The sequence below is a fragment of the Pristiophorus japonicus genome, chromosome 3 (genome assembly GCF_044704955.1).
Source record: "Pristiophorus japonicus isolate sPriJap1 chromosome 3, sPriJap1.hap1, whole genome shotgun sequence".
NCBI lineage: Eukaryota > Metazoa > Chordata > Chondrichthyes > Pristiophoridae > Pristiophorus > Pristiophorus japonicus.
The window spans coordinates 293,066,043-293,080,085 of NC_091979.1; the positions used below are offsets into that span (position 1 = coordinate 293,066,043).

The following is a 14,043-nucleotide window of genomic DNA, read 5'->3' on the forward strand; positions in this document are numbered from 1 at the left end:
CCGTTTCCTGACTGAGATGTTCTACATTTCCACTCATGATTCTTCACGAGGTTTGTCTGTGTTTAATTTTCTGTAATGCAAAATATGTGCGACTGTCACGAAGTTTACGATGGTCCATCGTTTGCAAGTGTCCACAGGACCAGGTTATACATATAATTTCTCCCATTTTTATGATTGTATTAATAATGCTGTCTTATTCCACGTCTGAAGAAGGGTCTGGACTGGAAAGTCCAACTTGTCTATTCTCTCTAGAGCTGCTGTGTGTTTCCAGCAACTTCTGGTTTTGTTGCAGATTTTTGCAGTATTTTCCTTTTTATTTAAACAGTTTGCAAAAATATTCCACCGCATTCCGAAATGCGAGCATCCTCACATTAAGTGCAATAAGTTGTAATGAGGGGTTCTGTCCTTTTAAATTTTGAGTACAGGATGATGAAGCTCACGTACCCGAGTAGCTCCCGCTCCGGACTACAGGAGACTGCGGTTGGACACTCCCTCACGCATGCGCTGTCGGGCTTTCTTCTGGAAGTTTCTGCGCGGTGGACGAGCAGCAATATTATTGCTTTAACTTTGATCACCTACCCAGGAGGCGGCGCGAGCTTACGGGATCAGATGCCTTAACTGGAAAAAAAATCCATGTCGTTGTTCCGGGGAAAAAAATACTTTGTGGAATGAATTGCGTTGGCTGAGCGCAGTCGCTGTAACTGGTTTTATTTGTATGAAGGGATTGAGGCCTGAACTGCGACGGCTGAGGATCGAAGTTCAGACGTTTTTCTATTCGCTGCAGTGACTTCCATCGGTCTCTTGAAGCCATGGTGAAGAAGAAGAGGGCGATCCCCGTCGTGTGAGTATGATCAGGCTGACAGTTGGATGTTGAGTGACTGGGCGAGACAGTCGTCATGTTAAGCGGTGTAAACAATTATTGGTGAACTAATCAAACCCTTCACTTGCCGTCATCACATGAATCAAAAGGGGTATATTATATTTTTGATATTTATTTCCCGGTTTCTGTGTTTTTGACGTTTGGTGTTTTAGATATCCTTTAAACTATCCACACAAGATATTAATCTGTAAATGTGTGCACTCTGAGGGGGAAAAAAGACAGCCTCCATCCCAGTTAAATGTAGATTTATAAAAACAAAGCATTGGATACAGCAATATGTGAATTGCAGTAACACCAAGATGGTATTAAGATTGTCACCTGTCAAGCTTTTATTTGAAAATTATGCAGTGATAGACGATAGTCCGGATAGGATGCATCCTAGGTTGCTGAGGGAAGTAAAGGTGGAAATTGCAGAGGTTCTGGCCACAATCTTCCAATCCTCCTGAAATATGGGAGCGGTGCCAGAGGATTGCAAATGTTACACCCCTGTTCAAAAAAGGGAAGTGGAATAAACTCAGCAACTACAGGCCAGTTAGCCTATCTTCTATGGGGAAGGGGGATCTTTTAGAGACATTAATCTGGGACAAAATTAATTGGCACTTGGAAAAATATGAGTTAATAAATGAAAGCCAGTGTGGATTTGTTAAAGGCCAATTGTGTTTGATTAACTTGATTGAGTACTTTGAACTAACAGGAAGTTAATGAAGTTGATATGTATAGAGTTTCAAAAGGTGTTTGATAAATAGACTTGTTAGCAAAATTGAAGCCATGGGATTGAAGGGGCAGTGGACCTACAGCAAAACTACTATGGGCAAGCATGATCTCTCCTTATTTCAGAAGCAAAGCAGAGTCAGGCCTGGTTAGTACTTGGATGGGAGACCGCCTGGTAATGACATTTGCAATAGGCTTATCCTGATCTTTGGGCACCTGGTGCGGGGTGGGGGAGGGGAGCGGGCAGGTCAGTGGACCTCCTCGTGGGACTGCTGGGCCTGGCCATTAACAGGTCCAGGCAGCGGGCAGTCGAGGGGGTCATTCAGCCTGACTACCTGCCTCTCCCACGGCTACGTTCGCGCCTGGGTGTCCCTGGAGATGGAGCATGCGGTGTGTATGCTCGAGGCCTTCCGTGACCGGTGGGCACTGGAGGGGCTGGAGTGCACCATCACTCCCGGAAGCCACATTTTGTTTTGATTTTTGTTCGGTTTTCTTAAATGATTTTGGTTAGTTTGCAGGTTCTAGTGAAAAGGGGGCACATGGTTGAATTGTATTATTTAAGAGTTGAAGGACAGTGATTGTGTGGGTACAAAATTGGCTAAGGGACAAAATGCAGAGTGTAATGGTGAACAGTTGTTTTTCAGACTGGAGGGAAATGTGCAGTGGCGGCCCCCTGGGGTCGATATTAGGACCACTATTTTTGATACATATTAATAACCTGGACTTGGGTATACAGGGCATAATTTCAAAGTTTGCAGATGACACAAAACTCAAATGTAGTAAACAGTGATTACAATAGTAACAGACTTCAGTAGGACATAGACTGGTGAAATGGGCAGATACATGGCAGATGAAATGTAACGCAGAGAAGTGTGAAGTGATTCATTTTGATAGTGTAACAGAATGAGAGAGCCACCGGCTTATGAGAGCTCTACCTGCAATAGGTATACAGCTTTAAGAAGTTGTATTTCATGTCAGAATGTCCAAGGTAAGGTGGTATAGCTTTAAGAAATCATTGACCTTAATTGTCTTTAATCAGGACGACTTCCAGTCTGAAAGGATAAAATAATTCAGTTGGAGAGGCATGAAAATAGTTGAGATTGGAGGGAGCCGAGTGTGAGACTGTGTAGGGTGGAAAATAATCCCTGTTGATTTCTTGATCATCGCTGCATTTATTAACATAACTGCCATGGGTAAATAGACTTAATTTGTTTTAAGTTCTAGTCTGCATGTCTAATTGACCACTGGATCCTCGGCCTGCATTAGCTTGTTACGCATGGTGTCAGAAGTGGGATTTTGGCACTCTGAGAAAGGCCAAGACCCACAATGATGGAAGAAATGCTGAGAGCGTTCATGCAGGCCACATTGTCATAACAGCAGCAGAATAACAAAATTCTGGAACTCCAAAAAATTGGATCATGATGACGAAAGAGGAAAGAACTGAGGCCAAGATCCAGAATTTGATGCAGAGACTGGTGTCAGGAGGATCCAAGGTGACAGATCCACAGCTTATCCAGCCTAGTTTGGTATTTCAAAAGGTGACTCCGGATGATGCTGTGGAGGAGTACCATTTGGTCTTCGAACAATATGCAGAACGAGAAAAGAGGCCCAAAGAACAGGGATTGTGGCTCCTGTTTTGGTAAAAGACACCCAAAAGGCATACTTTAACTTGGAACCAACTGATTACCAGATGCTAAAGGAGGAAATCCTGGCTCGTACTGGAATAACCCCCATGGCGAGAGCTCAATGGTTTCAAGCCTGAGCCTAAAGTGGGGAATTCGCCAAGATCACAGATGTACGACCTGATGTACCTGGCCCAGCAATGGCTGCAGTCCGAGACAAATAAACCAGCGAAGATCGTGGAGCTGGTTGTGATGGACCGGTTTATCCGAGTTCTATTCCCAAACTTGATGGGTTGGAAAAGGAGAGCCAGCAGAAGCCCAGGAGTTGGTGGCCATAGTAATGACATCTGATGGCGGAGGAGCTGGCTTACCATTGAGGAGACACTTTCTATGTCACTCTCCGAGCAAGAAACAGAGATCCTGGTAAAATTGTATGGGAGAAGGCAAGTGCTGAAGATCAGCAAGAAGCTACGAAGGGACATTGTAACCTCTTTGATAACACAGTTAAATGTGTTAAGGTGCCATTGTGATGGGTTAGGGTATATTGCAAGACACTGTCCTAACTATTGGGAAACCTATGAACTGTTGTCTGGGAAACCAGAGCCCAGCCTCTGGGGAGGATTATTTGATTGATATAGTGCAAACCGTGAGCCATGTGGAGGCTACCCATTGTTTTTTAAAGCCCATAAAGTTAAATGGTAAAGTAGTCACTGTGCTGACTGATTCCAGTAGCATCGTGACCTTGGTAGCCTCCAGTCCGGTCTGACCTTCCCTGTTACTTCATGGGCTCAAAACAGATGTACAATGTGTGCATGAGGTGTCCGGTATTACCCCACTACTATGGTGACTTTAGAGTATGATGGGAAAAGTCAGGTGATTACCACAGGAGTAGTCCCAGCCCCCAGACCTTCCTCAACTAGTGATCCTGAGATGGGACCTTCTGGAATTTGATGCCCTCATTAAAATAGAGGTTCAGAATATGCTGACCATAACCGTTTAAACATGGCTGCTCCAGTCGGTGACATCACCGGTTGCATGCCAGGAGTTTGCTCAATTTTCCCTTTGAGGACCCCAGCATATCTCAGGGGACTGGGATGAAATGAAAATCTAAGGAGGAGCAGAGGTGAGATAAGGCTTGAAGTAGAGAACTGATCCCTACTATTTTAGTAGATCAACTCGAAACCCCTTCGACTAGTCGAGCACCTCTGCCAGATGTAGAAACATAGAAATTTACAGCGCAGAAGGAGGCCATTTGTGTCCATGCCGGCCGACAAAGAGCCGCATGGCCCTTGGTCAGCAGCCCTGCATGTTGCATATAAACCAATGAACAATGGCGGAAAGGCAAAGAGCACCCAGCCCAATCAGTCCGCCTCACACAACTGCGATACCCTTTACACTGAAACATTCGACACTCCACCCCAACTGGAGCCATGTGATCTCCTGGGAGAGGCAAAAACTAGATTAAAAAAACCTAGGCCAATTTAGGGGGAAAAGAAATCTGGGAAAATTCCTCTCCGACCCATCCAGGCGATCAAAACTAGTCCAGATCACCACCCTGGCCGTATTCGGTTCCCTGCAATACTTGCTATTATATCTGCACCAGCCAACAAGAGGTTATCCAGTCTAATCCCAATTACTAGCTCTAGGTCTGTAACCCTGCAGGTTACGGCACTGTGCCCTTTCAACTATCTCCTTAAAAGTGGTGAGGGTTTCTGCATCCACCACTCTTCCAGGCAGTGAGTTCCAGATCCCCACAACCCTCTCGATGAAGAAGCCCGCCCCCCCCCCCCCAAAATCCCCTCCAAACCTTCCAAAAACCACCTTCAAACTATGCCCCCTTGTAATAGACCCCTCCACCAATGGAAATAGGCCCTTACTGTGTCCAGGCCTCAATATTTTGTACTCAGTGAGCCTCTCAACCTCCTCTGTTCCAATGAGAACAAACCCAGTTTATCCAATCTGTCCTCATAACGACGATTCTCCATTCCAGGCAGCATCCTAGTAAATCTCCTCTGCACCCTCTCTAGTGCAATCATATCCTTCCTATAATATGGCGACCAGAACTGCACGCAGTACTCCAGCTGTGGCCTAACCAAAGTATTATACAATTTAAGCATAACCTCCTGGCTCTTGTATTCTATGCATCGGCCAATAAAAGCTAGCATTCCGTATGCCGCCTTAACCACCTTATCCACCTGGCCTGCAACTTTCAGGGATTTGTGGACAAGCACTCCAAGGTCCCTTTGTTCATCTGCACTATTAAGTGGCCTACCGCTTAATGTGTATACCCTTTCCTTATTAGCGCTCCCCAAGTGCATTACCTCACACTTCTCTGAATTCAATTCCATTTGCAGTGCTCTGCCCACCTGACCAGTAGATTGATATCCTCTTGCAGCCCATGACTTTCCTCTTCATTATCAACCACACAGCCAATTTAGTGCAAGCTTCTTGATCTAAATCTAAATCGTTGATATATGCCACAAAAAGCAAGGGACCCAGTACTGAGCCCTGTGGAACCCCACTGGAAACATCCTTCCAGTCACAAAAACATCCATCAACCATTACCCTTTGCTTCCTACCTCCAAGCCAATTTTGGATCCAACTTGCCACTTTGCCCTGGATCCCACGTGCTTTAACCTTCGTGACCAATCTACCATATGGGACCTGAGCAAAGTTTTGCTAAAGTCCATATACACTACATCGTACCATTACCCTCATCGACCCTCTTGGTTACCTCCTCAAAATTCAATCAGGTTAGTCAAACACAATTTTCTCTTAACAAATCCATGCTGACTGTCCCTAATTAAGCCTTGTCTTTTCAAATGTAGATTTTTCCTGCTTTCAGGATTTTTTCCAATAATTTTCCCACAACTGAGGGAGGGGGAAGATTCCTAAGAGGAACTTCTTAAGAGAATGGAAGTCTCCTTGGAGAAGTTCCCCATGAGTGACTGATTTCAAATGGGAATAGGCTAATGATCTGAAAACCGAAGTGATATTGGTTAATGGAAGGTAAATTTAAAAAGCGCTGTGTCTTACTATATAATTGAGAATGATTTATTGTACAAGATGACCAGTGAGCACAGGGTAGAGGTAAAACAACTATTGGTTCCAGAACCCTTTTGACGGCTAGTATTTGATCTGGCCCATAAACACTAATTGGGTGGACGAGTTGGGATAGAAAAAACCCCAAGAGAAAATCTTACAATTTTTTTGGCCATCGATTTTTATAAAGAAATTACTGTCCAGAATGTCAATTGGCAAGACCTAAACCTTGTCTCCATATTCTTGGTCCCCTACTCATAATCTATGTACCCTTCGAAAGAATTGCAGTGGACCTGATGAGGCCTTTGGAAAGCTCTGCCAAGGGATGCCAGTATATTATAGTAACAGTTGATTATGCGACCAGGTATCCAGATGCTATTCCCTAATGGATCATGGCATCAAAAAACATTGCCCATGAATTGGTAAATAAAGAAAGAAAGACTTGGATTTATATAATGCCTTTCACAACCACTGGATGCCTCAAAGCGCTTTACAGCCAATGAAGTACTTTTGGAGTGTAGTCACCATTGTAATGTGGGAAACGCAGCAGCCAATTTGCGCACAAGCAAGCTCTCTCAAACAGCAATGTGATAATGACCAGATAACCTTTTTTTTGTTACGTTGATTTGTGATATAAATATTGGTCAGGACACCAGGGATAACTCCCCTGCTCGTCTTCAAAATAGTGCCATGGGATCTTTTACGTCAAACTGAGGCCCCATCTGCCTTCTCAGGTGAACGTCTCATCTAAAAGACGGCACTGCACTGGAGTGTCAGCCTAGATTTTTTTTTTGGTGTTCAAGTCCCCGGAGTGCGACTTGAACTGACAACCTTCTGACTCTCAGGCGTGTGTGCTATCCACTGAGCCACAGCTGACATGAGGTAAGTGTATTTTGCAGGGTATGAACTCCAAAAGAGATCCTGACAGATTAGGAGACTGTTTATATCCAAACTAATGGTAGACCTATATGATTGTTAAAGATTAAGACTCTCCAAACCTCGGTATATCATCCCCAGACCTGATGGGTTGATAGAGGAATTTAGTAAAACTTTGAAAAGTATGCTAAAGAAAGTAGTAGACATGGATGGTAAGAACTTGGGCACCTTCTTACCATACTTAATGTTTGCATTTTGAGAAGTTCTACAAGTCTCCACGGGGTTTTCACCTTTCAAGCTTCTTTATAGGAGACAACCCTGTGGGCTTCTAGATATTATTTGAGAGGAACAGAATAGCCCTTCATAGAATGTGGTAGAAGACATGCTGAAAAGGAAGCGGGTACAGACAGTCACTCCAATAGTAAGGTTACACCTGGAAAAGGCCCAAGAAAAGCAGCCAGTCTAATATAACAAGCAGGCCCAGGGGTGAGGCAGTTCTATCAGGGAGACTAAATTTTGCATCTGGTTCCCGATCTCTGGAGCAGATAGTGGCTCATTGGCAGGCTCCTTACGAGATTGTGGAGCAAGTAGGGCCTGTAAACTACAAAGTTAGTCAGCCTGGGAAAGACAGAGCTATCTCATTAATTTGCTAAAACCATGGGGAGATCAGGAGACCCTTGTGTCCGAGCCGGGAAAGTTCACCTGGCCATAGCCGAAGAACTAACGTCGCAGCAGCGACTAAAACTGCTAACATTAGTCGAAAGAAATAGGGGTCTTTTTACCTCTCGACCCGGGAAAACTTGTGTTATTAAACATGATTATCATAATGCCTCTGGGGATAACGGTCTTGGTGAAACTGTACCGGATCCCCAAGGCGAAGAGACAGGTCTCCCAAGAGATCAGGACAATGCTAGAGCTAGGGGTAATAGAAGAGTCTTGAGGATTGGTCAAAGCCTATAGTTATGGTGCAAAAACCCAATGGGATGTGGAGATTCCGTAATGATTTCAGAAAATATAACATCATGTCTAAGTTTGATGCTTTCCTCATGCCTGGGGTGGACGAGCTAATTGAACACCTGGGAAATGCTAACTGTTAATGGATTCTATCAAAGAAAACAATGGATTTTATAACACCTGGACATCTATACTAAAACCGTTTGGGCTGTACTGGGCTCCTGTCACCATTCAGTGGCTAATAGATCCAATTATGAGATCTCATGCTCAGTGTGTTGTTGCATACCTATAATATTGTAATCTGCAGTGGCTACTGGGAGTTCCATCAAAAAAAATTAGAAACAGTACTGAATAGCTTTAAGAAAGGCAAGTCTGACAGCCAACCCTGGGAATTGCCATTTGGGTTAGTCAGAGGCGCACTACTTGAAGTATGTGGTCGGGGGCAGACTAGTTAAGTCCCAACTTGACAAAGTAGAGGCTGTTATGAAATAGCCCAGCTTCATGACAAAAGAACAAATAGGAACTTTTCTGGGCCCTGTCGGATTTTTCCCAGACTTTGCCACCAGGGCGGCCCCTTTGACAGATGTAATCAAATCTCAGGAACCGAATATGGTCCGTTGGACCCCTGGAGGGGGAATAGCACTTGGGCACCTCTGGGATGCCTTAAGCTCAGACCCAGTACTGATTGATATGGATTTCTCCCAGGAGTTCATCCTCCAGACAGATGTGTTGGACGTTGGGCTAGGAGGAATGCTGCCCCAGGTGCCAAGTGTCCCTTAATGTACCTGAGTAAAAAGTTGTTACCTTGAGAATGTAGCTATGCTATAGTCGAGAAGGAATATTTAGTGATGTGGGAGATGGAGATGCTAAAATACTATATTGGGGAGAACGTTCCGGCTAGTAATGGGTCATCCCCCCCGCCTCCTTAAATGGATGCGGGAGATTAAGGAAAATAATGTCCGGGATGCACGTTGGTTTTTGTAATGCATATATATGCCATTAGAGTTGGCTCATGGGAATGCAGATGCCCTCTCCCTAATGTTGTGCCTTAAGACAGAAATTGCTCGACCCCCTGGCTCTGTGCTGGTGTTTGTTGCGGGCGGGGGGGTGGAGGCAGAATGATATGTAAAAGTGAGCCATAGGCTTTTGAGAGCTCTGTATCTGTAAAAGGATACAGCTTTAAGATGTTGTATAAAATGTCAGAATGACTAAGGCAGGGTAGTATAGCTTTAATAAATGATTGACCTTAATTGCCTTGAATCAGGAATGGCTCCCAACCTAGAAGGATAAAAGGCAGGTAACTAGTTCAGTTGAGGAGTGAAAGGAGCTGGGAGTGAGAATGTGTAGACTGGAAAGTAATCACTGTTTCTTGTTCATGGCTGAATTTATTGACACAACTGCTGTGGGTAAATAAAGCTCGCTTATTTTAAGCTCTAGGTAGCATATCTAATTAACCACTGAATCCTGGGCCTGCTTTAGTTTGTTTCAGTAGGAAGGATGAGGAGAGGCAATATAAACTACATGGTAAAGCGGGTACAGGAACACAGAGACCTGTGGGTATACGAATACAAATCTTTTGAAGGTGGCGGGATAAGTTGAGAAAGCTGATAAAACAGCATACAGGATCCTTGGCTTTGTAGAGGCATTGAGTATAAAAGCAAGGATGTCAAGGCCTTCGAGAGGGTGCAGAAGAGATTTATAGAATCATAGAAATTTACAGCACAGAAGGAGGCCTTTCAACCCATTGTATCCGTGTCGACTGACAGAGCTCTGCAGACTAATCCCACTTTCCAGCTCTTGGTCCATAGCCTTGTAGGTTACGGCACTTCAGGTGTATATCCAAGTAATTTTTAAATGCTATGCGGGTTTCTGCCTCTGCCACCCTAAATGCAGTGAGTTCCAAACCCCCGTCGCCCTCTGGGTGAAAACATTTTTCCTTAAATCCCTTCTTAACCATCTTACCATCTACTTTAAATCTTTACCCCCTGATTATTGACCACTCTATCTAGGCCCCTCACAATTTTATACACCTCAATTAGGTCTTCCCTCAGACTACTCTGTGTTCCAAAGAAAACAACCGCAGCCTATCCAATCTTTGCTCATAGCTAAAATTCCAGGCAACATCCTCGTAAATCTCCTCTCGCCCTCCACTGCAATCGCATCTTTCCTGTAATGTGACCAGAACTGCATGCAGTACTCCAGCTGTGGTCTAACTAGTGTTTTATACAGTTCAAGCATAACCTCCATGCTCTTATATTCCATGCCTCAGCTATCAAAGGCAAGTATCCCATATGTCTTCTTAACCACCTTATCTACCTGCCCTGCTACATTCAGGGATCTGTGGACATGCATTCCAAGGTCCCTCTGTTTCTCCACACCTTTTTCTATCATTTATTGTGTATTCCCTTGCCTTGTTATCCCTTCCCAAATGCATTACCTCACACTTCTCAGGATTGAATTCCATTTTCCACTGTTCTGTCCGCCTGACCAGTCCATTGTTATCTTTCTGCAGTCTACAGCTTTCTTCTTCATTATCAACCACACGGCCAATTTTTGTATTAGCTGCAAACTTCTTAATCATACCTCCTACATTCAAGTCTAACTCATTGATATATGCCACAAAGAGCAAGGGACAGAGTACTGAGCCCTGCGGAACCCAACTGGAAACAGCCTTTCAGTGACAAAAGCACCCATTGACCATTACCCTTTGCTTCCTGCATCTGAGACAATTTTGGATCCAACTTAACACTTTGCCTTGGATCTCATGGGCTTTTGCTTTTGTGACCAGTCTGCCATGTGGGACCTTATCAAAAGCCTTGCTAAAATCCATATACACTACATCAAACACACTACCCTCGTCGAGCCTCCTTGTTGCCTGCTCAAAAAATTCAATCGGTCTATCCCTTTTTTCCTTTTTTAAACAACGGTACAACGTTAGCAGTCCTCCGGGACCACTGAGAGGATTTGAAAATGATGGTCAGTGCCTCTGCTATTTCCTCTGTCTTTTTTTTCTTAACAGCCTAGGATACATTTCTTCTGGGTCTGGGGATTTATCCACTTTCAAAGATGCTAAGCCCCTTAATACTTCCTCACTCATTGTTTATGTCATCTAAAATTTCACACTCCTCCTCCCTGATTGCAGATTCTGCATTGTCCCTCTCTTTTATGAAAACCGACGCAAAGTATTCATTTAAGAACCATACCCACGTCTTCCGCCTCCGTCTCTAATAGGCTGTACGCTTTCTTTAGTTATCCTCTTGCTCTTAATGTATTTTATAAAACATTTTGGGTTTTCCTTGATTTTACTTGCCAATATTTTTTCACGTCCTTTCTTTGCTTTCCTAATTTCCTTGTTAATTTCACCCTTGCACACTCGGATCTTCTTTTTAGGCAATCCCTTGGAGTCGAGGATGACTTGGTTCCACAATAGTCACCTGAGAACTCATTTTTAATGAGTCCAATGCGGAACCTACAGTTTCTGTCACAGGTGGGGCAGATGGTGGTTGAAGGAACAGGTGGGTGGGGTGCTTGGGTTGCCGTGCGCTCTTTCCGCTGTCTATGCTTGGCTTCAGTTTGCTCCCGACGAAGAGGAGCAAGGTGTTCGGCGCCTTCCCGGATGCTTTTCCTCCACTTTGAGCGGTCTTGGGCCAGGAATTCCCAGGTGTTGGTGGGGATGTTGCACTTTTTCCAAGGAGGCTTTGAGGGTGTCGTTGAAGTGTTTCCTCTGCCCACCTGGGGCTCGTTTGCCGTGTCAACGTTCTGCATAGAGCACTTGTTTTGGGAGTCTCGTGTTGGGCATGCAGATGATGTGGCCTGTCCAACGGAGCTGATCGAGCATGGCCTGAGTAAGAACATTTGATATTGGTGCGCCTATCCTGCCAATGGATTTGCAGGATTCTGCGGAGGCAGCCTTGGTACTTCTCCAGTGTTTTGAGTGCCTGCTGTACATAGTCCATGTTTCTGAACCATATAGGAGGGCGGGTATGACTACTGCCCTGTAGGACCATGAGTTTGGTGCCAGGTTTGAGGTCCTGGGGCTAGAACCTCCACTTTTGAGCTTATCGCCCCAAAATGGGCGTTATTTCCGGCGTGGGTGGAAAAAAAAAAGGGTTTTCAGATCGCTGGCTTCTCGCCCATTCTCAAAACACCTAGTTTACATTTTTGAAAATGGGCGTTATCGCAAGTGATATCAAATGGGCGGTAGCGTTAAATTCTTCTGACCTACTGCCGTAAAGTGTGGCCGTCCTTAACAACGGCATGGCAACGCTCCATTCCCGCGATTCAGGAGGTCCAGGGTCATCATGACATGCGCAGAAGAGGAGACAGACAGACAGAGAGGGAGCTCAGAGGCACTGAACACGTGTGTGGCTGTTGTGGGAGGAACGACGGAGATTCACCAGCAGCCAAAAGCCTACTAAGCACCAATTACATAGTTGGCACTGAGTTTTTGTCCAACAAATAAGATATAACATGGAAGGGATGGAGGAGGCCCTGGAGCTGGTAGCCAGGAACACTGGTGGCAGAGGGCTCCCAGTTGTCCCGGAGCGCCGCACTGCACTCCAAGGTGATGCACCCGCATTGCCAACCACACGAGAGCCAGCAGCAACATCGTGCTTATGGCTCGGAGCACGCTCCCACCTCTGGACCATCCTTTCCCGTATCCGTCCAAGCAGCGCTTTGGCCATCACCCCCCCCCCCCCCCCCGGGCCAATGAAGCAGCGCCTGAGGACCTCCTCGGCCAGACGTCTTAGAGTCAGGAGGGGAAGGGATAGAGGTGGGGGCAGGTGGGTGCAGGGTTGGTTTGTACAGAAATACTGATCATTTCAGACGAATGTTCGGTTTAAATGTTTTTTATTTAACAACACCTTGAAGCACATTGGCTCAGATATAGGTAAAAAGAGGGATGAGGTCCTACGAAACGAATTTAAGGAGCTAGGAGCTAAATTAAAAAGTAGGACCTCAAAAGTAGTAATCTCGGGATTGCTACCAGTGCCACGTGATAGTCAGAGTAGGAATCGCAGGCTAGCTCAGATGAATACGTGGCTTGAGCAGTGGTGCAACAGGGAGGGATTCAAATTCCTGGGGCATTGGAACCGGTTCTGGGGGAGGTGGGACCAGTACAAACCGGACGGTCTGCACCTGGGCAGGACCGGAACCAATGTCCTAGGGGGAGTGTTTGCTAGTGCTGTTGGGGAGGATTTAAACTGATATGGCAGGGGGATGGGAACCAATGCAGGGAGACAGAGGGAAACAAAAAGGAGGCAAAAGCAAAAGACAGAAAGGAGATGAGGAAAAGTGGAGGGCAGAGAAACCCAAGGCAAAGAACAAAAAGGGCCACTGTACAGCAAAATTCTAAAAGGACAAAGGGTGTTAAAAGAACAAGCCTGAAGGCTTTGTGTCTTAATGCAAGGAGTATCCACAATAAAGTGGATGAATTAACTGTGCAAATAGATGTTAACAAATATGATGTGATTGGGATTACGGAGACGTGGCTCCAGGATGATCAGGGCTGGGAACTCAACATCCAGGGGTATTCAACATTCAGGAAAGATAGAATAAAAGGAAAAGGAGGTGGGGTAGCATTGCTGGTTAAGGAGCAAATTAAGGCAATAGTTCGGAAGGACATTAGCTTGGATGATGTGGTAGATGGGTAGAGCTGCAGAATACCAAAGGACAAAAAACGTTAGTGGGAGTTGTGTACAGACCTCCAAACAGTAGTAGTGATGTTGGGGAGGGCATCAAACATGAAATTAGGGGTGCGTGCAATAAAGGTGCAGCAGTTATAATGGGTGACTTTAATATGCACATAGATTGGGTTAACCAAACTGGAAGCAATACGGTAGAGGAGGATTTCCTGGAGTGCATAAGGGATGGTTTTTTAGACCAATATGTCGAGGAACCAACTAGGGGGGAGGCCATCTTAGACTGGGTGTTGTGTAATGAGAGAGGATTAATTAG

The 14,043-nt window shown here is 45.1% G+C and overlaps 1 protein-coding gene across 2 annotated transcripts in view; it reads left to right on the forward strand.

The window, feature by feature from the left end:
- The first annotated feature begins 513 nt into the window (after positions 1–513).
- Positions 514–14,043, forward strand: part of LOC139260326 (RNA/RNP complex-1-interacting phosphatase-like) — a 62,109-nt gene continuing 48,579 nt past the window's right edge. For both annotated transcript variants that reach the window (XM_070876805.1, XM_070876806.1), the window contains exon 1: positions 514–841. In XM_070876805.1, coding sequence (XP_070732906.1) covers positions 810–841 — 32 coding nt within the window. In that variant the 5' untranslated portion in view covers positions 514–809. The remainder of the gene's footprint in view (positions 842–14,043) is intronic.